Below are 26563 nucleotides of genomic sequence, written 5' to 3'. Positions count from 1 at the left end.
TGTTGCCAAAAATTATCCCACGTCGCACTTTTTGTTGTTATCTGTATACTCATCTTAGTGTAATGTGTTTATGTATATAATTACGAATCATAATGAAGGTTTCTTCAAATCAACGCGATGCGTTTGTTGCTATAGCTGACAGTTAGTCGCTTTGGTAAGGAAGCGTCAATAGAGCCAATAAAATCGCAACAGTGACAGTGACAGCGCAGGACAACCTTAAAGCTTTTGTTTACATAAAATCTATAGGTGGAATCCATAAGATACGTCACATAAAAATGTTGTGATCAACTACTTTTTGTAGTAACATGCATAATTATGCATGATGTGTAACATATATTTAAAACGTCACGAATATCACGTAATGTATGGATGTTCCGAAGCATTAACATACAATATTTCATAAAAAACAATAGCCTCACATTTACAAAGACGATAAGTTCGCGCAATGCTATATGTAGGCACCATTTCAAGAAAAATCTGAGTCATGCTGATCCGTTGTGTACTATATCAAATATAAATTTGCTTAGAATACAGAGCCTTCTATCGAAATTTTGGCTTCCGATCAGTTTTTACAACATTACACCACTCCCAAATAAATAGAAGGCAAAAAAAATTTTTTGTTCGGTATTTTTTTTGCTTCGATAGTACGTACGCTTCGATAGTACGTACACTAAAATTACGGAGGTGTACGTACTATCGAGGTATGCCTGTACTTAATTTTGTTCAACCGTCTAAGGCGAGTTTAGTACACTCCATTTAATTCCACTACGTTTTGTTATCTTTGCAGATACGTATTTCGACCTCAACTGTGAGGTCGTCTTCAGTGTTTTGTACTTGACTCGACTCGACTTGATTCGAGTCAAGTACCAGACACTGAAGACGACCTCACCAGTAGAACCATTCCTCGAGCACGACGACACGCCACATCGTCACTTATGCCAAATGCCCGGATGAGAAGCTGAAATTTCCTGATCCCAAAGCCTAAGCCCCGTCCATCCTTGAACATTGTAAACTAACCTCGAGTCACCATGAGTACACTGGCTCCTACCTCTCTCTTATTAACTGTATAATAAAATGATATTGATTGTATATATCACAAAGAACCATGGCTCCGTAAAGTGTTATACACGCCTGAGCCTACCAAATAAACGAACTTGAAAAAAAAAAGAGGTTGTGTGTGCTATTTTCCAGTCGGTCGTTACTGTTGAGAATCCAAAAAGTAAAGAATATTTAATTTTGTTTTATAGCAAAACTATTGAACTATTATTTCGATGTGAAATGATCATTTGACCAAAAGAGTCATTTGGCAGAATAGGACATTTGGCCGAATAAGACATTTGGACATTAGGTCATTTAAAAAGTGACGAATTTCGCGCCAACCGTTCAATGGGGCTGTCAGCACCATCTCAGAATCGAATGAAACTTAAAGGGCATAAAGATATGGTATTTTTAAGCCTCTCTGCATACTAAGTTTTTCAAAAATTGTCAAAAGTAACAGTTGATGAGGGCCTATTTTTTCACTGATTTTTTTTTAAATCGGTTAAACTCTACACAAAAAGTGTTGTATGGCGGACTGTCGTGAAATTCCCTTAAGTTTTTTGAAAAAAATATCCAAAAAATAAAAAACCGATTTCTACACTGAAAAAAAAATCGTTTTAAAAATAAGAATCGATATTACAAAAAAAATCTCATCTCAGAAATCGATGAGTTTTTTTTCTGCAGATAGGTATTTCAATTTCAATTCAATTCGTCTCAATTCTCATTCCTCATTTTTCACTTCTCACTCACCTGTCATAAGACGAGTTTAAACAATCCCATTGAATTCCACCACTTAATTGTATCCTGACAGATACGTATTTCGACCTCAACAGTAAGGCCGTCTTCAGTGTCTCGTACTTGACTCGACTTAAGTGGTGGAATTCAATGGGATTGTTTAAACTCGTCTTATGACAGGTGAAAACATTCCACTAAAAAGCTCAAAATAATTTTCTTATCACTTCTCACTGTTAAAAAATAAGGAGCACAAAGTGAGTAGTGAGACGTCTCACTACTCACTTCGCGCTTCTCACTTTTTACAGCGAGAAGTGAGACGTCTCACTTCTCACTCTTCATTTCTCACTTCTCACTGTAAAAAGTGAGAAGTGCAAAGTGGGTAGTGAGACGTCTCACTACTTACTTCGCACTACTCACTTTTTACAGAGAGAAATGAGAAATTAAGAGTTAGAAGTGAGACGTCTCACGTTCTTTCGGCCTAATGACCGTCACCGTTCCGCTGCATTGCGTAGGAGACTTTACTCGATACGACACTTAAATTTCAGTTTATTATAGATTTTATTTGTACTTTGCGTGGAAGTGGTTATGTTTGCTCATGTAAAGATTAATAGTTCTAGATTTTTGCAAAAAAACGCGTTGATTTTCTACAATGTTTACATGCACGTTTTCCACTATACCTCATCAATTTGGAAACCGTTCTGGCGTGAAATTGATCATAATACAGATGGATTTGTGGAAACATATAAATGTATCAATGATTGAAACCCGCAGAACCGGCCCCGCCACATATTAGAAAATATTTTACACGCTCACACAAACATATTACCACCGAAATGAATACAATGTATCAGCATTTTACCTTCAGCGGAATAGCCCACACATAGTGTGCGATCTTCACAAACGCCATCACGTTAAAGGCATCGTCGGACATTAAATTTGTGATGGTACCGGCATCGGTTGCAGCGGAATTGCCACCGTCGTCACTGCCACGATCCTGACGATTATCCGTGGCATCCCTGTTGGTGGAGCTTTTCCGATTTTCGTTCTGCTCTTGTTCTTCCAGTTTTTGGCTTGTAGCTTCCGATGCACCGGCTTTCGCTTGCTGGCGGAGGCAACCTGCGAAAAGATCACTAAAAAAATAGAATCAATTAAGTTGGCTCTATCAGGCAAACTGTGAAAAACTTATCATTTTATAAGAATGATTTCTTTCGGAGATAGCAATCTTAATAAGTAGCAAATACTTTGTTGCTCCTACATCTGACGTTTCGGTTGATTTATTTAACCTTCTTCAAATGGTTCTAAAAAAATAATTATTTGAAATTGAATATTTTTTTCGATTTTACCTAGATTTTCCCATTTTTGCTACTTATTATGACTGCTATCGCCGAAAGAAATCAATCTTAGGCCGTTACAAATATTTAATTTAAATTATGTCCTACTGGTTTCCGGAAGGTTGAGAGGGGGAGGGATAACAAAAAATAAATATTAAAATAAATGAAAATCAAAAAACTCCTCGGATTTGTTAAAGAATGTTTTGAAAATCCTCAAAATTGCCCAATTTTTTTGTTGCCTAGCCCATCTGGTTGTAATGGTGCCTTTCTCATGCATCATCCAAATTAGTATTTTGACCATAACCTTTGAGCCCATTGTCCGATCTGGCCAGTTTTCCATAGAAAATAAGAAAACAGGATTCTGTGTCGAATACAACTTACTGTAAGTAAGGTGAAGGGTAGGTGCTTGAAAAATGAGTGACACTTTTTGTATTTGTAATCTGACACTGTGAAAACGATTCTGCACAATTTGTACGACAACCTTAAAAAATCTGCCAAATCCCAACTATGGAGGTGCCGTTTACCTTCTCACCTTTTACGTAGCCTTGATACCCGTGTACGGCCACTATGCGATGCACCAGAATCGTTGTCAAACTGTTGCCCCCGATCATTGGTATCATCGATGGCATCAGGTATTTCATGTTTTATCTTTGGTTTCGACTTTTCCGTAGCCGGTTGTTCCTCCTGCCGTTGCTCGATGGATGTCGTCAATTCCGGTGGTGTTGCTGGCGGTATTGCGGTAAAAACATCTGTTCCGGGTGCGGTAGCATTCCTGATACTGCTGCGGATGTCCTTGGCTTCGACGTCGCCGGTATCGGATAGATTTACGATAGCGATGCGATTCACGGTGGAATTGATTTTTGGTGTCACAGAATGAGAGTTAGACGTGTGCTCTGTTAGGATTAGATGACAATATACTGATCAGCATTAGTGGAATACCGCATCATAACCAGCATTTAGGAAAAACGTTCAAAAATTCTGCTTTAACTAAAATTGGTCATACCTATGTCAACAGTAAAAAAATGAGATGCCTGACAAAAAATGTGCTTGAAAACCCCCAAATAAATTCCCGTTCCTCATACATCATGAGAAAAAATAAATAAGTAGATTGAAAAGGATTAAATTGGTTTTTATCATTTAAGGGCAAGCATTCATTCTACTCATAAACTTACCTTCATGGCTTTTGTCATCTGTAGATGCATCATTCCCAGCTTTATTAATATTCGAAGCCACATTCTCATCATCAGTTTTCTGACGTGACACTTTCCGTGATTCACGGTTACCTTCGGAGTAAAAACAGCTTGTACTAAGCAGCAATGTTTTTCTGTACACCAAACCCTGCAGGGCATTCTTCAGCTTGATACCCTCCATATCCATTATGTGGGTGCTAGCTTGAGAAAAAGTCCCTTGCGCTAGCGACGCCACCAGGACGATCACTGCTACGAACCATCCATTGGCTAGCAGCTCACTCCACGTTAGAGGACCCAATTGAACCGAACCACCCAGCATGGCAGCGGTCGCGGCGGTGCCATCTGTCAAAAGTGATTGATTCCCATGATTAAACTCCGCCGGTACCGGAGAGTCATCCTCCGGAATTACGCCGTTTGCCGGTCCGCCACCGGTCATTGTCAGTGCTGAGGACGACGACGACGACGACGAAGATGTCACGGGTTTTGCGATGTAATCGACAATATTGGATATGCAAAGTGGTCCCACCAGAGCGCAAAGATCGCCCAGCAGCTTAAACACGCCACCCGCCAGGAACATTCGCCAGCAATTGAGCACGTAGCAACGCCATAGTGCGTGTGTCGAGGTCTGTGGGAAAGAAAGACGAGAGTCACAGTAAAGGATTAGTGCGGTTTTGTGTTGTTGATGGTTCGTAATCTTTGCTTAGATAGGCAGGGAAAATTTGATAAGTGATCGATTATAAGCCTCAAGTTAACGCACGGTGGAGCAATTAATCAAAAACACGCGCCATGGTGGAGCGGATAACTTAATTTCAATGGAAATTTGTAGTTAAAAAGAAGCATAAAAAATAAAACCGGAAGCAATCTTTTATTATCATGAAAAATGATGCAAAGCAAAGTTCAATCAGATCAAACGCACCGATCTTACGTTGGTAGTTTTGCTGCTACTAACTACTACGGTTCTTGTTAAAATCAAGGGGACCAAATTAGCCCACCTTCATTTACATCACTGAACGCTTTTGAATATATTTGTGAAAATCACGTGAAGCCTGTGTCCAGAAAGAAAACATTAATCCCAATGGCACCGAAGACAACACCAAATAGTAACCATCATGCGGCGATAATGAAATAGTGGCAAAACCTCTGTAATGAAAAATGATAACTGACCCAACACGTCGCCGACCTCCCGAAAGAATGGTGTGCTGCTTGAATGCGACAGCGATGTGAAAGTAAGTATGTGCGGAAAAGTTGTGTGGTTTTTCAGTGCTGGGCTGCGGACTATGATTTATGTTCTTGGCCAATGGAAAAACTTGCACGAAAGAAACGGGATACAAAGGTCGCAAACGCCTTTCATGGGGACAGAAAGAAGAACTGAAACTTTGCCAAAAGTCAAAATACTGACCACCACAACAATCTTGATAAAAGCCGATAGTGAAAAAAGGGTTCTGGACAACATACGGCAAGAAACTGAGAAGGGTAGAACAATGGAAAAGCTAACTGATTTGTAGGCAAATATTTACGAAGTGTACCATAAGGTGGGAATGGTAACATTGGCCCAGGTATTTGGGAAAAAAAATGAAAAAAAAAACAAGATTTACGAACCTGTCATTAGACGAGTTCAGTACTATTCCATTTATCTCCATGGCCTTCCAGTTAAAGTCGAAATTCGTATCTGTAAAAGGAATTAAATGGAATAGTAGATACTGAACTCGTCTTATGACAAGTAAAGATATTCCACTAAAAGAGCTTCATAATTTACTTAGATTCACACAGTTAATACACATTAGATTGGCCCAGGAAACAAGAAGTTGTCTAATTCCACGGGGCACCCCCCAGGATTGCGTCTTTGGGTGAGAAAATCAATCTCTGAAAATTTCAGCTCAATCGCTTGTTGCATAAGCTGGCGCATTTGATTTGAAGTTTGTATGGGGATTTCAGCCAAAATGTATAGGAAAATACGCCTCCGTCACTCATTCGATCTGGAAATTGGTTCTGATTGCTCGATTGACCTCAGAATTGCAAAAACGGCAGTTGGTATTAAGCATATGCGGTATTTCGAAAAATTTCGTTTCAGGTGGTTCGAAACGAAATTCCGCGGAATTTGAGCATGGTGAAATCTGATTTATTCATTTCGTTTCGTTTCGTAAAATTACAAAAATTTCGCTACAAAAAAACAGCTTCTCACGAAATTTAACGGAATTCCGCGGAATATCGAAACAAATTTAAACTTAAACCATACTTTATATTATCAAAAATTTTGGCTGCGCCTTTCTTACGACATCATCATTCTCACTGAAACATGGTTGGACTCACGCACGCTCTCCAGTCAGATATTTGGCAACGATTATGAGGTTTTGCGATGTGACCGGTCTGCGGATAATAGTCAAAAAGCTACAGGCGGCGGCGTATTAGTTGCTGTTAATAAAAAACTTCACTCCAACTCAATCGAGAATCAGGAATGGAACTGCTTGGAACAGTTGTGGGCTTCAATCGAATTCGGAGATCATACATTGTTCCTTTGCACGCTGTATTTTCCACTCGACAAAATTCGCGAACGTAGGATTATTGAAACTCATTGTCAATCTGTTTCCACTATTCTGAAAAAAGCGGAAGCCTCCGATGAAATGATAGTGATCGGCGATTTCAACCTCCCAGGAATTTCTTGGGTGAATTCTTCCAATGGATTTCTCTTTCCGGATGTGCGCCACTCTGCCATACATCAGAACACCTCGTACCTTCTAGACAATTACAGCTCTGCCACGCTCTCGCAAATAAATCACGTAACTAACCAGAATGGACGTAGCTTAGACCTATGTTTTGTCGGCGTTCAAGATGTCGCGCCGTTCATATGCGAGGCTCCACTGGTAAAACTAGTTAACCACCATCCTCCTCTGCTGGTTTCTCTACACCGAAAGTTAGAAAACTATGTCGATACCTCCTCCGCTGTATTCTTCTATGACTTCAGAAAAGCTGATCATCGCAGTATTTCAAATCTCATATCTAGTTTAGACTGGGGTATTATTCTGGACAATGACGACGTCGACAGAGCAGCTGAAACGTTCTCTCATGTACTGTCATATATCGTTGACAGACATGTTCCCAAAATAGTGAAGCATAACCCTCCCCACGCACCTTGGCAAAAAAGTGGCCTGCGACGGCTGAAGTCGTATAAAAGAGCAGCGTTAAGGAAGTTCTCAAAGTACCGTACATTGTCACTGAAACGGCACTATGCACAAATCAATCACGAATACAAACTGACTGCCAAAAGTTGCTTCTCGCAGTATCAGCGTAGACTGCAGAGGAAGCTGAAAACACATCCTAAAAAGTTCTGGAAGTACGTAAAAGAGCAACGTAATGAATCTGGCCTTCCTTCGCGAATGACGCTTAACGGAATTTTGGCGTCTAATTCTCAGAACATCAGTAGACTGTTTGCAGAAAAATTCGCCAGTGTTTTCAGCAATGAAAGATTATCAGAAGATCAAATACGAAATGCTATGAGCTCCGTTCCTATCTCCGGCCAAGCTATGAGCATGGTTGATATCAATGTTGAAATAGTTCGCGAAGCTGCATTGAAACTGAAAGCATCCTACAACCCCGGACCAGATGGAATTCCTTCCGTATTTCTGAAAACGCACATCGATGGCATTATTACTCCGTTAGTCCATGTTTTCCAACTTTCGATTACGTCAGGAATTTTTCCGTCTTGTTGGAAGATAGCGCACATGTTCCCTGCTCATAAGAAAGGTAACAGACGGGACGTTGCAAATTACCGTGGTATCACCTGCTGTTGCCAAGTTGTTCGAGCTAGTCTTCATGGAACCTCTACTCGCCCATTGTAAATCATACATACAAGACAGAATCACCGTCTTCGACCAGAGGTCGCACAGACTGAACACTTAACATCTAGCATGAGACAACGGACAGGACATTTACACAACACCCAGTGGACCAGTGGAGAGCTTTTCGCTTTACGAAAAGTTTTCTCTTTACCGGGGCGGGAATCGAACCCACACTCCGCAGCACATGCGTCTAGACGATTGACGTCGCTAACCGCACGGCCACGAAGTCCACTTAGTGACAACCAACATGGATTTATGCCCGGACGTTCCACGGCTACAAATCTTGTATGCCTTACCTCCTACATCAATAGCAGCATGGTGGATCGCAGTCAAACAGACGTTATCTATACCGACCTAACAGCAGCCTTTGACAAATTGAATCACCGCATAGCTATTGCTAAACTGGATCGCCTCGGAATCAATCGTTCTCTCTTGCGATGGTTCCAGTCGTATTTAACCGGTCGCAGCCTTACCGTGGTTATCGGAGATCATCAGTCGAACCATTTTGCCGCTACCTCAGGCATTCCTCAGGGTAGCCACATGGGACCACTGATATTTGTGATCTACGACGCCATTCTAACAATCAAAGGACCACGGCTCTGCTATGCAGACGACCTCAAACTGTATCTCCGAATTTGTTCCATTGAAGACTGTCACTCTCTCCAACGCCAACTGGATGCCTTTGCAAGTTGGTGCGTGCTTAACCGAATGGATGTTAACTCATCTAAATGTTCGGTAATCTCTTTCTCGCGGAAAAGGGGAAACAATAATTCACAAGTATATCTTGTATGACACAGAACTTGAACGAGTCAATCAAGTTAAGGATCTTCCCCCTTCCGTCTTCCAAGCTATGAAAGCCGTTGCCGTTTGATTGATCTGGAACCCCTTTCCGTCCGCCGAAGCACAACGAGGGCATTACTGATAGCAGATCTACTACAAGGACGACTCGACTGCCCTTCTCTTCTGGAACAAATTAACTACCACGTGCAACCCCGATCCCTTAGGAATAGTTCGATGTTCAGGGCTCCTATGCATCGAACGAACTACGGTATGTTCGGTGCTATCGGCGGTCTTCAAAGACTATTCAAAAGTGTTGCATCTCGTTTTGATTTTAACTTGTCCCGTCAACTAATTCGCGAAAGGTTCAGTTCTTTTTTTAGGAATAGTTGATAATGATACTTGACCGTAGAAAGTAATTTCGCATTTTGTAATTAATTATAAGTAAGCATCATTGGGGCCAATCATATAAACAAATAAACAAATAAATGATTAAGTCAATAATTTTTTTTTCTATTAACGCTTACTTCTTCTTCTTTAATGGTTCTACATTCCAACTGGAACTTGATCTGCTTTTCAACTTAGTATTCTATTAGCACTTCATCAGTCATTAGTATGTATCTTGTGTGGCAAGACAATGGATACACTCTGCCCAGGGTGTCGAAAAAGTTTCCAACCCGAAAACATCTTTGACCAGACCGAGAATCGAGCTCGCCATCTCTGGATTGGCAATCCTACCCTTTTGCTCGCATAGCTATTTGAGATGCTTACTACATAACCCCGTTCTGAGTCGACAAATTCGTATTTAGTTTTCTTCTATAAAACGTCTTCAGTGTTTTGTTAGAAATATCTAACAGAAAACAAAAAGTATCTTTAACTATTCTATCCTGTTTGTTTTAACGTAACCAGCTATGAATCAGTATAACTTTGTCAAATATGCAAAGTCGTGTCGTGGATTCCAAGGGCCCTTTTGAAGTCATTTTTCAGCGCCTCTTATTAATAATCGATTTATTCACCTCTACTTCGGCCTCAAACCAGGTTTAAGAACATGGGTAAGCACCGCTTAAGAGTTGAGAAGGCTCTAAGGGATGAATTGACTGTAAGCACATCATTATTGGTCATGAATTGGAAACTCCGAAGCAAGTGAATAACTTTTTTTTTATCCAGAGTAGATTACACCCAGTTCTTTTTTTACACTGTTGGATTTTACTCAATTACGACCTTTAGCGTCAATGAAACTATGAGTTAACCCTATGAAAAAAAACACAAAAAAATTAAAGAAAATATAGGTGAAATTATGTTTTTAACGAAATTCCGTACATAATATAAAACTAATTTAATAAAAATTCCGCGGAAAAAAATTAAATTTCGTTTCGTTTCGAAAAATTTCGAATTAAACGGACCCTGATTTCGTATCGTTTCGAAGACTCGAAAGTAAATCTATATTTCGTTCCGTTTCGTTTCGAATCAACATAGACATTTTAAATTTCGTTTCGTTTCGTTTCGCTAGGAAAAAGTGTGTTATCGCATACCCTTAGTTGGTATGCTACAGAACAATTTCACAGAACATTGCATGATGATTAAATGAACTTTTATATATAGGCTGATGCGATTCGATCAAAAAACCAAAAAATACACAAATCAGCTCCTAATAAACCAGTCGAAAATTATATATAAGTTCATTTAATCATCATGCAATGTTCTGTGAAATTGTTCTGTAGCATACCAACTGCCGTTTTTGCAATTCTGAGGTCAATCGAGCATTCAGAACCAATTTCCAGATCGAATGAGTGACGGATGTGTATTTCCCTATACATTTTGGATGAAATCCCCATACAAACTTCAAATCAAATGCGCCAGCTTATGCAACAAGCGATTGAGCTGAAATTTTCAGAGATTGATTTTCTCACCCAAAGACACAATTCGAGACACGGGGGTGCCCCGTGGAATTCGACAACATTTTTTTCTCCCCATAGTAATCTGGGCCAGTCTAATACACATCCGGTCATATAGGTTTCGGGTTACTCTCCAAAAATATAGCAAGTGTTCTCAGTCATCGCTTATATTCAATTTACTCATTTACATTTACATTTATTTACATAATCATTATAATCGCATAAATAACCACTTAACAGTTTTCAAAGCTTACGCAACTATGTAATATTTTCTAACATATTAAAATAATAAGTAATTTCATACAAAAGTACCAAAGTCACATTTCGTTTGAAAGAGACAAATGTTATTTTGCTTCGATGATTACGAGGTAATTCATTCCAAATTTTGACAGCACGGGCACGAAAAGAAACGTAAAGATCTTGGAACAATAAGTAGTAATGCTCAAGAAGAGCGGGAAACCTTGAAGAAGTTTCGGAGGTAAATTGGGGGGTCATTTATAATTTTATATGTTTGATGTATGTTCTTAGCTTAAGATGATTCATTAAATCACAACCAAGTAAAAACTTCTTAAAGGCAGATATATGGTCATATTTTTTGAGATTGTATGCATATCTTACGACTGCATTGAAAGCCTGGTAAAGTTTTTTAGATTTACCTTTGATACAGGACCAAACGACCTGGCAAGTTGAAACCTGATGTGTTCAGGAGTACAATGTCGCAGCAAAAGTGGAGAGTGCAAGGCGTTATAGACTTTACTAAAAACTGCGTTTGTCTGGTTTTTAAATCCAAATTTAAATACGTGATGAAATCGTTTTCTACTTTAATTTAAGGAGCATAAGGAAAGGTCTGTGTTTTTTTCACGTTAAGGATCAGTCTATTCTGTTCCCACCATACTAAGATATTTTGAACATCTGAGTTCATCCGACAAACGATTTTAGATCCTCATGCTGATAAAATGTCGATATACGGGAACAACAAACTTACATAAGAACGGAAATACAATGGAAAATATGGATTTTATTAATCGCCATTCTAACCTACATCCTGATATGTGTAAGGACATAAACGGGAACCTTCTTACGAGCGAGCGTGAGGTGACCCAAAGGTGGCGGCAGCACTACGAAGAACACCTGAATGGCGATTTTGCGACAAAGATGGCGATATGGTGATGGACCTGGAAGAACGCGCCCAGGGCATAATTTTACCGGCTCCGGATATCCAGGAAATCCAAGAAAAGATTGGCCGGCTGGAAAACAACAAAGTCCCTGGTGTTGACTGACTACACGACTACTCGAATTAAGTCGAGTCAAGTACGAGAATCTGAAGGCGACCTCACAGTTGAGGTCGAAATACGTATCTGCAAAGATAACAAAACGCTGTGGAATTAAATGGAAAGTACTAATCTTATCTTAGACGGTTGGATATTTGTTTGAGAGCTTACATTTTTGTATAAGAATCTAACAATTTCGCATATGCTCAGTTCTTAAGTTCCCAGGTTTTAGTAGATACTTATACAGAATTGTTGGAAAATCTAACATCCGCCGGTTGGGTGTACATACAACTGCGGTAGGCCGAGCACGAAGCCAGAATGTCGGACAGTAATCCAGTGAAAATGGTTCTCGACAACGATCTGACGGGCACAAGAAGGCGAGGTGCGCAGCGGGAAAGGTGGATCGATCAGGTAGACTGCGTGGTTGGCGACGTGTAGCCATGGACCGAGCCGAATTGAGAAGACTCTACCATACAGGCCACTGTACCACTACCGCACAAGACATGTACCGCACAGGCCACTTCGGCCTTAGTCTGAATAAATAATAATAATCTAACCTACATCGTGAAAAAACTTAGGCTAGATGTACCAGTTGTGGCCATAGCACCAGTTGTCGCACTAGTGCTTTATATGCGAAATGGTCAATCAAATCACCACAGAACAAGTTCAAATCGATAAAGCATATTCACATGACACGATAACACCTTTGATCTCCTCCAAAACAAGCAAAGCATAATTGTAAAAATTGATTTTGCTTAATTTTCGACGTCCTTTGCACCAGTTGTCGCACTAGTGGTCCCAATTTGGCCAATCCCATAAGAAAACAATGGGATTTGCCAAATACGGAACCAAAATTAAAAATAGTTCCGCAACTGTACAGGAAAAAACCCAACTTAATTCACCGAACGGTGACACTGCCTTTCTCGCGTTTAGTCAAGACACCAACCTTATATGGCGCTTACATAGTTCAATTCCATTTTCTTAATAACTTTTAAACGCAATGTTCGATCGTTATCAAATTCAATAGTGATCAACTAGGGTTTGTCCCCCGTCGAATGCAACTTGTTGCGAGAAAATCGGTTAAGAATTACTATATGAAAAAGTGGCTAATGTTTTTTGGTTTTTGTGTGCACACACACACACACATACACACGGACAGACAGACATTTGTTCAGTTTGAGGAGCTGAGTCGATTGGTATATAACATCATGGGTCTCCGAGACTTCTATAAAAAGTTCGGTTTTGGAGTGAAATGATAGCCTTAGATAGAAAGGCAAAATAATGAAAACTAATGAGCGCGTAAAAAATAAAGACGCGGAAAATTACACTATTGTAGGCGTACATGGATCGTTTCCAACAAGTTCACCCTAAATGTATGCAATTTCTATAGCATTATGTCAGTTTCTGTAGAAAAAATCTTGTAAAAATTGACATAATGCAATAGAAATTGCATACATTCAGGCGATAATATCGTTTAAATTTACGCTCTTTCTGGCATTCCCTTTATGTGCATTACTTTCGTGTAAAGTTCAACAACTTTTTCTATCTATGGGGTGCACGGTGTAAAAAAATGGATTATTATCGAAGTTTCGTGTACCTCTGATTTTTTTTCACAGAAAGTTAGGCAAGGTCATTAGAAATTAGGTAAGGGGTGTTTTAAAATATATCATCGGCGATTTTTTGAAAAAAGTGATTTTTATTGTTTTCTTCTCTGATATACCGTACAAAAAGTCAATTGATAACCCAATAAATGATCAATCATTGTAATTAATACTCAAAATTGAAAATGTACACATTTGTAGACTTTTTTGAGTAGAAAACCTATCTTGAAATAGATCTAAATATTTGAAAAATATCAATTCTGTAATTCAAGCCTTCCTAAACATAGGGGGAAAGATGGCTTTGGCAGGTTTTATTCTATTATTGGCAGGGGGATTTTTGTCGACCAAATTTTATGAAATTTGGCCACAATATTCTTTAATATGCAAAGAATGTTTAGGCCAAATTTGAGACTAGTCAGTCATAAAAAACCCCCCTGCCAATAATAGAACAAAACCTGCCAAAGCCGTCATTCCCCCTAGATTATTTTATTTTATTTTTTTTTCGTTATTTTCAATTTTTTTTGGCAATTATCATCTTTTTCCAGCCCAAATATGGTTCTCTATTGAATGTTCTAATCACATTTCTTTCATCCGACATTCGCACTATGAGACCAGCCCATTGTCAGTTTCCCATATTTTAAAGGGTTCATATTTTCCTCTAGATACAGTGTCTTATCATTTGTGGGGTGCATACCATGTACAATAACCTTACCGAATATTGTTCGCAGCACATTTTGCTTAAAAATCCCAAAATCTTACTGGCCTGCTTCTTATAATTACCACGCTTCATGTTCGAAATAGGCTATTGGATGGAGTTATACAGAGCAAACTCTATTTTCGGTTGAAGCTATACTCCATTACAGAAGCTATACTGCTGCTAACCGCAAGTCAGACTTATCTGTATATGGACGCCATATCCAGATAAGTCTGACTTGCGGTTAGCGGCAGTATATTGTTGCTACAAGCACAACTGTCTCACATTCGATTGATTCCATATTTGTGTGGGTCATTCATACTTTTATGAGCAGTAATCTGGTAAGCCTTAAAAAACCGTTTTTGTACCCAAATAATAATTATGATTTTATAATGTTTTTGAAGATAGCGATTTACTCTTCAGGTGTGCTATGAAACCATTATACAAAAGTAGCTACAACAATGTTGCTAGGGATCATTATCCCATTTAACAAGTATTCCAATGTGAACTATTTCTTCAACGCCTCCAATCATCTCCTGTACATCCTCTTATTTTTATTTCTATCCGTAACAATGTACTTCATACGGGTAGTGTGAATGGATATGTCCTTTCTCACCATCTCAATCTTCAGTGAGACAAAAATCTCCACCTCTACTCTGCGATCGTTTTATAAGAAGCTTAATTTCTTCTGCAAAACAGCTTAATTTCTTCTCCAGAGACAGAAATAGGCTTAGTGTTGTTTGTGCTAAAAAAGTAAAGGAAGACGTATAAACAAAATTAACCCGGTTTGAAAAAAATATCTTCCTTTTACTTCCACTATTTTGTTTTTACGTGGAAAAGAATTTTTTTCAAATCCTATAACATTTTCCCCTAAGACGCTCGAAATTAATTATTAATAACAAAATTTACCTTTGAAATGCTGACAAACACTAACAATGCTGTAAACACTGGCAATTATAATTCCTCAATTCTTCGAGTGGGCAATTACAGACATGAAACGTTAAAAGCAGCCTAGGTACTCTCATATTTTCTAGCAGAAGTATTGTACGCAACTCGATGAGAGTCAAAAAAAAATGTGGTTCATACGCATTCATCATCAAAGGAGAAAACATTCTGAATCTCATAAAATACGGCGCACTCCAGTGGGCAGGTCATCTAAAAAAAATGTCAGAAGATAGAATTGCAAAATCAGAACAGAATATAGCAAATATGTGAATATGCAAAATCAGAGAACAATAAAGATGCCAAAGATAGATTATTGTTTCAGCAAAGATTTCAAAACATAAAAAATAACACTAAAAATACTTTAAAAATGTTTTTAAAAATTTTATATCCGTGTCAAGATAGGTTAACTATATAGATACGAGAAAGGCAAAAAGGCTTCAAATGTGTATATGATCAAGTTTGAGGGGTAAATTACAATGATTGATCCATTGTTGGGTTATCAATTGACTTTTTGTACGGTATATTAGAGAAGAAAACAATAAAAATAACTTTTTTCAAAAAATCGCCGATGAAATATTTTAAAACACCCCGTACCTCATTTCTAATGACCTTGCCTAACTTTCTGTAAAAAAAACAAGGGGTACATGAAACTTCGATAATAATCCATTTTTTTACACCGTGTGATGCATGCGTTCCTATTATGGATTAATCATATTTGGGGATAATAATAAATTTTATTGTGGTTTTCACAACTGTTCTAAGGAGCAAAAAGTAAAACCTTTCGCTTGATATATAAAGTCAACCCGCATGCCTTTTACTTTTTTTTTTAAACAGTTGTTCTTAGGTATGGCGACAATTGGTACACCCACCCTATGTTAGTTACATCGTAGCGACGAAGAAAATTTAACTTCATTTTAAAACTAGTTGAACCGGCAGATGTTGTCCTGTAGGCGAAGATGCGCGTTATGTACTACCCATTCTAAATTACCCAAAAAAAATATTTTATTGTATAGCACGATATTATCAACTTTTCTCATGATTTTCACAAAAATATTAAATAAACTGAAAAAAAAAAATCGATTCAGTAGTTTTCGAGTTATGCGGTTTTGAACGGGGAAGGATCGTTTGACTGAAACCCATTCGGCCGAAAGCCATTTGCCCGAATGCCACTAGGCCGAAAGTTGTTTGGCCGAATATGCTATTTGGCCGAAAGTCATTTGGCCAAAAGGGTCGTTTGGTCGAAAGGGTCGTTTGGCCGAACAGGACGTTTGGCCGAAAGGATCGTTTGGGCGAAAGGGTCATTTGGCCGAAAAGGGCCATTTGGCCGAAAGAGTCATTTGGCCGAAAGAGTCGTTAGGCCGAAAGGGTCATTTGGCCAAATAGGACATTTGGCCGAATAGGTCATTTGAAAAGTGAGAAATTAGGAGTAAGATAAGATAAGAAGAAGAAGAAGAAGAAGAAGAAGATGTTAACAATCATTCACTTGATGATTACTTAGACATTGCGGCATCGTCTTCAAAATTCACAAAAAATATAGGAAACAAAACAAATTGTACATTGTTCATTAAGCACTTCCACAGTTATGAACTGCGAGGTTTCTAAGCCAAGTTACCTGTTACGCAAGCTGCGTAAAGCGCCTCCGAGCTCATTATGTTTCTACCGTCAGCGGGAGATACAGATAGTAGGGAACCTCGATAAAGCGAAACCAATTGAATACATATAGCCATACTTAGAGCAAGGATGTTATCGATAATTTAGTAATTTGCATTCGATCATTTAGTAGTTTGCCAATAATTCATTCCAAAAGCTGAATTTCAAAATGTGTTGTATGGTGGACTTCTAGTGCGAAGGTTTTTCTACAACTCTGCCCAATGATTCGTTGTTAGAATTCAACTAATAACAGAGCCAGTGGCGTAGTCACGGGGGTGGTTTTGGACATAAAAGAGACGAAATTTTTTTTTACCAATGGTCGTACTAGTGGTCGGACGGTACAATGCAATGAGTGTGATGTGTGGTTCCATTACGATTGTGTGAATGTGAACGACATTATTCGGAATTATGAATGGAGCTGTAACGGATGCGTGACCAGATGGGACTTCTTGAGCAGCAGCAAAAGCAGTGGCAACAGGAGCAACAAAAACACCTAGAGCAGTCTGAGGAACAGCGTAAGAAGCTTGAGCAGTGGCACAAACAACAAGAGCTGCAGCAGCGAGAGCAGGAGCAGTTAAATCAGTTGCAGATGGGTAAGCTGTAGTTGCAGCAGCAGAAGTTGCAGTTGGAAGCGAGTACATCTCAAAGTGGCCCAGCAATCGAACAGTGGTCCGAGGCAGACACATCGGGTCCAGATAGTGGAAAAGGTTGTTCCGGAGGCGCCAACAGCGGATGGAGCGTGGAATATCGACCCGTTGCGAAAGGCTGTCGCCAATAATGGGGAGACCTCTGGTAAAAGCAACAAAGCATCTTCGAAATCATCTAAGCGTTCTGCAAAACTTCGAGAACTACAAGCGAAGGCTCTGAAAGCCAGACAGGCGTTGGAAAAAAAACAACTGGAGGAGCGACTAGCGCTGGAGCATGAAATGTTGGAGGATAGCATAGCATAGCATAGTTACGGTGTACTTCGTAGATTGGACACTAGTGATACTCATGTTTTTCTTTTGAAATCCTTATTCAGATTGCTATCAGAAATCAAGGTGGGTGTGGTCCTTGATTTCAATCTAGGATAAAAATCACAAAAGCATGAGGATTACTACTCCTGGCCACGCCCATCTTCACCGTAACTTGGGAGGGGAAGGAAGTGTTGGTGTAGTACTTACTTAACGAGAGGCCCCCGACTCAGCGACACCCTCATAAGTACCACGGAGTTGGATATTGGGGAAGGTATTCGTTGGGTCAGGATTTGCCTGTAGCTGACAATGTGACCGTGGTAGATCTTACACCGTAACACACCACGCAGAGCATGAAATGTTGGAGGATAGTGACTCTAAGGCGGAAATGGGCGCAAGTCTCGAAAAGATCAACGAATGGCTGGAGAAAACGGATAATGCGGGCAAAGAAGCAAGGAACTCGATGGACGAAACACCCCTACCGGCTTACGACGAGCTTCTGCGAAAAACGGTTGTGCCGTCAGGCTTCGTTCCAATGGTGTAAGCAAATGTTCAACAATCTACCGGATATTCTGCTACGATTCAGCCTCAGCTTCAGTCATTTGCCGCTCAGCAACTTGGCGGGAGTTATGCTCCTGGGGCCAGGTACATTCAGCATTTGCGACCCGCCAGGAAGCATCCCGGCATTTTTGCCGAACTACCAACCAGTTTGTGGATATCCAGCCGTAATATCCAATTCGCCATCGTCTCAGCAGCCGATCAGGATGTCAACGTATCCGACGGCTAGTTACCAGCATCGGTTCACCCAGAATCTCCCATTTTCTGGGGCTAGGCCTGAGAACGTCGGTTGACAAATAACGACGTCGACTCCACGACAGAATATGGCCACATTGCGGCAGCAATATCAGCCACCGCTGAATAGCAACCCTATGCCGCTGAATAGTGGCCACCTAGCTGCAAGACAGGCGCTAAAAGATCTCCCAAAGTTCGGTGGGGATCCTGAGGACTGGCCACGTTTTATTGCAGCATACGAGCGAACTTCTAGAATGTGTGCTTTTAGGAACGATGAGCTGCTCAATCGTCTAGAGAGAAGTCTGCATGGCAAGGCATTGAACGCCGTTAAAAGCCTTCTTCTACACCCCGACAACGTTCCAGTGATCATGAGCCGGTTGAAAACTCTCTTTGGTAATCCGGAATCCATCGTGGAGACAATGGTCCGGAGAGTTCGGATGATGCCGCCACCGAAGGCTGAGAAGATGGAAACCATTGTGGACTTCGGCGTCGCGGTTCAGAACGTTTGCGCGACTATACAAGTTGGTTGTGGGCGTGGCATTAAGTCAGATGATTAAACCGGCTGTATGGACCAAACCGCAGAAACCGGAAACCAGTATAAAGAAGAAAGTCCGGAAGGATGAGGTCTACGTCCATGCGCATTCCGTCCATCAGCAGGAAAAAGTCGATCGCAAAAAGTGTCTAGCATGCGGCAATATGTGTGATAGCCTTGAAAATTGCAGCAGTTTCCTGAAAATGTCGCCGAATGCTCGATGGGCGTTAGTGAACGAGAAGAAAATCTGTCGAAAGTGTTTGAAGAAGCACTTCAAAACTTGTGAGATGAAAGTTCCATGCAATCAGGGGGGATGCATCTTTCTACACCACCGCACTATGGTCCAGGATATAGATTTACGCGGAAAGATGAATTTTACGCCAAAACTAGATTTTTTAGAAAAAACTGTTGTTCTACAAAATTGTTCGAAATAGTAAGGCCATCATTATGGTTCTACCAGAAAATAGGGTGGCCCATCATATAAAAGAAATTAGAAAAAAAAAATTCTCAGAATATTGACATGTTATGTTCTACAAAGTTGTAGCGCAGCTTATTCCAATCAATTTTGCTACAAAAACTTTTTCTGTAGCTCTTAAGTTGGCTGATTTAGAGCAATTTTACCTAATTGGATTAGGGTGTACCTCAAAAAACAGTATTTTTATCTACTTTTTTTGTTTTAGATTTCTCGAAAAAGTCGTCTTCAAGTGACTTTTAGAGCTCAAAAAAATGCAACTTTTGATGGGTAAATATGCTCAATATCTTTTTCCGATCAACGCAAGGATGTGCAAGCTGAGGATTAAAGGCCGTTTCTTCAACTATAGCATCATCAACGTGCACTGCCCACACGAAGGGAGACCCGACGACGAGAAAGAAGCGTTCTACGCACAGCTGGAGCAGACATACGATGGATGCCCACTGCGGGACGTTAAAATCGTCATCGGTGACATGAACGCACAGGTTGGAAGGGAGGAAATGTATAGACTGGTCATCGGACCGGATAGTCTGCACACCGTATCGAATGACAACGGCCAACGATGCATAAACTTCGCAGCCTCCCGCGGAATGGTAGTCCGAAGCACCTTCTTTCCCCGCAAAAATATCCACAAGGCCACATGGAAATCACCTAACCAAGAAACGGAAAACCAAATCGACCACGTTCTAATCGACGGTAAATTCTTCTCCGACATCACGAACGTCCGCACTTACCGCAGTGCGAATATTGAATCCGACCACTACCTCGTTGCAGTATGCCTGCGCTCAAAACTCTCGACGGTGTACAACACGCGTCGAAGTCGGACGCCGCGGCTTAATATCGGGCGGCTACGAGACGGTAGACTAGCCCAAGAATACGCGCAGCAGCTGGAAATGGCGCTCCCAACGGAAGAGCAGCTAGGCGCAGCGTCTCTTGAAGATGGCTGGAGAGATATTCGATCCGCCTTTGGTAGCACCGCAAACGCTGTACTTGGCACGGTGCCCCCGGATCAGAGAAACGAGTGGTATGACGGCGAATGTGAGCAGTTAGTGGAAGAGAAGAATGCAGCATGGGCGAGATTGCTGCAACACCGCACGAGGGCGAACGAGGCACGATATAAAAAGGCGCGGAACAGACATAACTCGATTTTCCGGAGAAAAAAGCGCCAGCAGGAAGATCGAGACCGTGGAGAAACGGAGCAACTGTACCGCGCTAATAACACACGAAAGTTCTATGAGAAGTTAAACCGTTCACGTATGGGCCACGTGCCACAGCCTGATATGTGTAAGGACATAAACGGGAACATTCTTACGAACGAGCGTGAGGTGATCCAAAGGTGGCGGCAGTACTACGAAGAACACCTGAATGGCGATGTGGCAGACGAAGATGGCGGTATGGTGATGGACGTTGGAGAACGCGCGAAGGACATAATTTCACCGGATCCGGATCTCCCGGAAATCCTGGAGGAGATTGGCCGGCTGAAGATTAACAAAGCCCCTGGGATTGACCAACTACCAGGAGAGCTATTTAAACACGGTGGTGAGGCACTGGCTAGAGCGCTGCACTGGGTCATTACCAAGATTTGGGAGGAGGAAGTTTTGCCGCAGGAGTGGATGGAAGGTGTCGTGTGTCCCATCTACAAAAAGGGCGATAAGCTGGATTGTAGCAACTACCACGCAATCACATTGCTGAACGCCGCCTACAAGGTACTCTCCCAAATTTTATGCCGTCGACTAGCACCAACTGCAAGGGAGTTCGTGGGGCAGTACCAGGCGGGTTTTATGGGCGAACGCTCCACCACGGACCAGGTGTTCGCCATTCGCCAAGTACTGCAGAAATGCCGCGAATACAACGTGCCCACACATCATCTATTCATCGACTTCAAAGCCGCATATGATACAATCGATCGGGACCAGCTATGGCAGCTAATGCACGAACACGGTTTTCCGGATAAACTGACACGGTTGATCAAAGCGACGATGGATCGGGTGATGTGCGTAGTTCGAGTTTCAGGGGCATTCTCGAGTCCCTTCGAAACCCGCAGAGGGTTACGGCAAGGTGATGGTCTTTCGTGTTTGCTATTCAACATCGCTTTGAGGGTAATACGAAGAGCAGGGATTAACACGAGTGGTACAATTTTCAATAAGTCCGTCCAGCTATTTGGTTTCGCCGACGACATAGATATTATGGCACGTAACTTTGAGAAGATGGAGGAAGCCTACATCAGACTGAAGAGGGAAGCTAAGCGGATCGGACTAGTCATCAACACGTCGAAGACGAAGTACATGATAGGAAAAGGTTCAAGAGAAGACAATGTGAGCCACCCACCGCGAGTTTGCATCGGTGGTGACGAAATCGAGGTGGTAGAAGAATTTGTGTACTTGGGCTCACTGGTGACTGCCGAAAATGACACCAGCAGAGAAATTCGGAGACGCATAGTGGCTGGAAATCGTACGTACTTTGGACTCCGCAAGACGCTCCGATCGAATAGAGTTCGCCGCCGTACCAAACTGACAATCTACAAAACGCTCATTAGACCGGTAGTCCTCTACGGACACGAGACCTGGACGATGCTCGTGGAGGACCAACGCGCACTTGGAGTTTTCGAAAGGAAAGTGCTGCGTACCATCTATGGTGGGGTGCAGATGGCGGACGGTACGTGGAGGAGGCGAATGAACCACGAATTGCATCAGCTGTTGGGAGAACCATCCATCGTTCATACCGCGAAAATCGGACGACTGCGATGGGCCGGGCACGTAGCCAGAATGTCGGACAGTAACCCGGTGAAAATGGTTCTCGACAACGATCCGACGGGCACAAGAAGGCGAGGTGCGCAGCGGGCAAGGTGGATCGATCAGGTGGAAGATGACTTGCGGACCCTCCGTAGACTGCGTGGTTGGCGACGTGTAGCCATGGACCGAGCCGAATGGAGACTCTCATATACCGCACAGGCCACTTCGGCCTTAGTCTGAATAAATAATAATAAATAAATAATAATCTTTTTCCGATCAAAAGTTATAATCAATTTTCTGTCAAAATTACATTTTTTTCATAAGTTGATATCTTCGGTTAGGGCAGACCAAAAAAATATATTCAAACGGCATCTGAAAGAGAAATTAATATTCTTAATTATGTCAAAAAATTGGGGATATGTTATTTTTTTTTTATCTCAAGTTTCACCAATTTTACTAAAATCATGTTTTTTTTTAATAAATTGATATAACTGGACAACGGAAGAAGATACAGACGATACTCTTATAGCAAAACACGCGTTTTAAAAAGCCACAAAAGTCTTCAGAAGGTCACATCTGTGAGAAATAAAAAATGAAATGAGCAGATCATGAATATTGTTTTTTGAGGGACACCCTAATCATGGTAAGTAATATTACTCTGAACAAGTGAGCTTAAAAGCTACATAAAAAGTTTATATAGTTGACTGGAAAAAGCTGCGCTACAACTTTGTATAATATTTTATGTCAATATTCCACATTTTTATAAAATGGCCCACCCTATTTTTCGGTAATTCTATAATAAGGGCCCAAGTAGGGCCCAAGGGTCCAACAACTTTGTAGAACAAATTTTGTTTCTTAAAAGTATGCTTCAGACCGAAATAACATCTTTTCTCGTAAATCTTGCAATACGATGATAATGATAAAACTTATAAAAAGTGTTAAAGCTGTAGATTTTTTATTTTTCATTTTTCACGGATGTGACCTTCTGGAGACTTTTGGGGCTTTTTAAAACGCGTGTTTTGCTATAAGAATATCGTCTGTATCTTCTTCCGTTGTCAAGTTATATCAATTTATTTTTAAAAAAACATGATTTTAGTAAAATTGGTGAAACTTGAGATAAAAAAATAACGTATCCCCAATTTTTTTTAAATAATTAAGAATATTAATTTCTCTTTCAGATGCCGTTTGAATATTTTTTTTTGGTCTGCCCTAACCGGAGATATCAACTTATGAAAAAAATGTAATTTTGACAGAAAAACGATTTTAACTTTTGATCGGAAAAAGATATTGAGCATATTTACCCATCAAAAGTTGCATTTTTTTGAGCTCTAAAAGTAACCTGAAGACGACTTTTTCGAGAAATCTAAAACAAAAAAGTAGATCAAAAATACTGTTTTTTTGAGGTACACCCTAATCCAATTAGGTAAAATTGCTCTAAATCAGCCAACTTAAGAGCTACAGAAAAAGTTTTCGTAGCAAAATTGATTGGAATAAGCTACGCTACAACTTTGTAGAACATAACATGTCAATATTCCGAGAAATAAAAAAAATATTTTCTAATTTTTTTTATATGACGGGCCACCCTATTTTTTGGTAGAACCATAATGATGGCCTTACTATTTCGAACAATTTTGTAGAACAGCAGTTTTTTCTAAAAAATATGGTTTTGGCGTAAAATGCATCTTTCCGCGTAAATCTGTATCCTGGACCATAGTGCACCGGTTCATGTCAAAAAGTATCAAAAATTCAACCGGTTGGCCCAGAATCACAATTTTTATGCTAAAATAAGCCTCCTGACAAATGTTCTGCTAATTCAGATAAAATTTCGAGGTGGCTCAAGTCGCTTTAGTGTTTTTGGGCTATTTTCAATTTTGAATAAAACTAACAAGAGATATAAATGCCATAAATCATCGCAACAACCTCTAAACAAAAGTTCTTAGTTCTTAGTTGTTTCCCCTAAAAATCGTTGTTCTGCAAATCGGCGTTGAACTTAATCTGTAGATTTAAACACACTTTAATAAAGCCAAAAAATTGTTCTACAAAATTCTTGAATTTATTACAATACATTGCTAATTTATTATATTATTATATTCCCCTTTTCCACTGGAAATTTGAGTAATATTATTGCCAATGTGCGATTTACCGTTTAAGGTGAATTCCTGCCGAATCCATGAAAGTTGGTGCAAATGCATATGTATGAGTACATTTATGCGAATTTATTGTAGCTGCAAGGAGCTGGAAAACAAGAGATGGATTATGCGATAGCAAGCCGTCTCATGCTTGCCTACTTGGTTTATCTGAGCACATATGCTGACGTCATTGTTGCTTTCTTGGGATAGACAAAGAAGTAAAAATTGCATCAACATACCAGCTGCTGACTGCACACATCGTATTGCCCACATTTGACATATGAATTAGAAAAAAGCAACACATAAAATTTCATGACCAGTTCGTCTATTTTGGCACAAATCTTCCAAGTTATAATTATTTTCCGCATAGTTTTTAAAATATCGCGCTCGTTATTAATTTATCGTCATTGGTTGATGGTTCAGAAGTGGCTTACGGTAGTGCGAAAAGTGATAAATCAAGAAAAAAGTGTCCGCTATATCCTGCATCAGAATGTAAACAACCCTCTGGTTTACCGGCTTCGTTCGCTGCAAATCAGCACCATTCGGGCAAAAAGTGATTTAAAACACTCCAAGAATTATATTTTACGTAGAATAATGTCATTGCCGTGCTGTGTTACTATTATGGATGTAGTTTATAACTGGTAAGTGGCGGAAATAGGGTGAAATTATTGAATCTTTCGCGTTTAACGGAAGCTATGGGTGTATTAGTGACGAAGCCATATATACTCCCATTACTGGATCCCGTCCTAAGTGCCCTTAATTCTTAAAAACCAGAAGCTGAACATTTGTCCTTAATTCTTCAAACAAGTTATTGGAGCAAAGAAGCATTGGTTCTCGATAATATTTGATGCTTACAAATTTTACAAATGTTCCAAATTTGGTAGAAATCGGTCAATGGTTTCAGGGGTTATGCTGGAACATACAAACAAACATTGAATTATATATATATCTTCTATATAATAAAAATGAGTTGAGATTTCCTTCCTGGCGATTTAACTCTCCAACAAGTTGACCGATTTGCAATATTTTCTCCCTAATCGATTCGTTTTGGGATCCGCAAGGTTTGTATATGCAAAAGGTCGATGAATTTAACGCGGAAATGTAAAAAATCATTAGAATACAATTTTGGGTCAGCTGTTGAGGAAAACAAAACAAACGCACGGAAATTGATCTAGAGTGCGGTGCTGCAAATAGTTCATTATGACATTTGCAACACCCGGGCAAAGCTGGGTTTCTTTCGCTAGTTATAAAATAAATATAAAAATAAAATAAAAATAAAAAAAATTAGCCGCATATGTTAGGACACTATTCAGAACTAGAGACACGTGACTTTTTTGTTCTCTCTCTTTTATTGATGCAGTCACTGGGCTGGTTAACATTTGTTATGTATTCTGCGACATCATCAATTTCGTAAATTGCGTCAATTATTCAAAATACAAGCGTGTAAACATGGCATAGTGATCTATTATCTAATAAATTTGATATATGTATTCACTTCCATTCAAGAATAATATGAGTCAAAATCATAAACGAAACGTAGTCAAAGGATCGTTGAGTCATGCATTATTACAATTTGAACAATTGAAGCGAGAAAAATACAAAACTCCCATGCATATTAAAAATTAAAACAACAAAAATGTCTTATGATAAGCACAAAATCTCTTCTGAAATTTATCAACGGATAAGCCTCATAATTAAGCTCCCTACAACATTCCCGCAGAGTAGTAACCCCCCGCAGCAAGCCTACTACAGTTGCCAACGCTCCATTTCCTCTGAGTTTCCGAGCCCCCCAGCATTACAATTAAAACCCGTTATCATCCCGGGAATGACTTCCTGTCTCCGAGCAAGGAAAAAGTCATTTCTTATGCCATTGTCTACGCAGGGTTTCTTTAGCCTTTTCCTCTCCGAGGGAAGAAATACCAAAAAGACTCGCACAATGAATGAAACCCGTGCCGCACAGAAGTAAACGGTCCGCCAGCTGGATCCGGGT

General features: G+C 40.1%; 1 protein-coding gene across 1 annotated transcript in view; it reads right to left on the bottom strand.

Annotated features, from left to right (window-relative positions):
* The window catches only part of LOC134212570 (ATP-binding cassette sub-family C member Sur), a 231159-nt gene that overhangs the window by 128511 nt on the left and 76085 nt on the right, over nt 1-26563 (bottom strand). The window contains exons 6-8 of the mRNA XM_062690557.1: nt 4277-4919; nt 3637-3997; nt 2633-2903 (exon numbers count right to left, since the gene is read on the bottom strand). Coding sequence (XP_062546541.1) covers nt 2633-2903; nt 3637-3997; nt 4277-4919 — 1275 coding nt within the window. The remainder of the gene's footprint in view (nt 1-2632; nt 2904-3636; nt 3998-4276; nt 4920-26563) is intronic.

The sequence above is a fragment of the Armigeres subalbatus genome, chromosome 2 (assembly GCF_024139115.2).
Source record: "Armigeres subalbatus isolate Guangzhou_Male chromosome 2, GZ_Asu_2, whole genome shotgun sequence".
Classification (NCBI taxonomy): Eukaryota; Metazoa; Arthropoda; class Insecta; order Diptera; family Culicidae; genus Armigeres; species Armigeres subalbatus.
The sequence above is the reverse complement of the archived record's forward strand: the minus strand, read 5'-3'. Positions and strand labels throughout refer to the sequence as shown.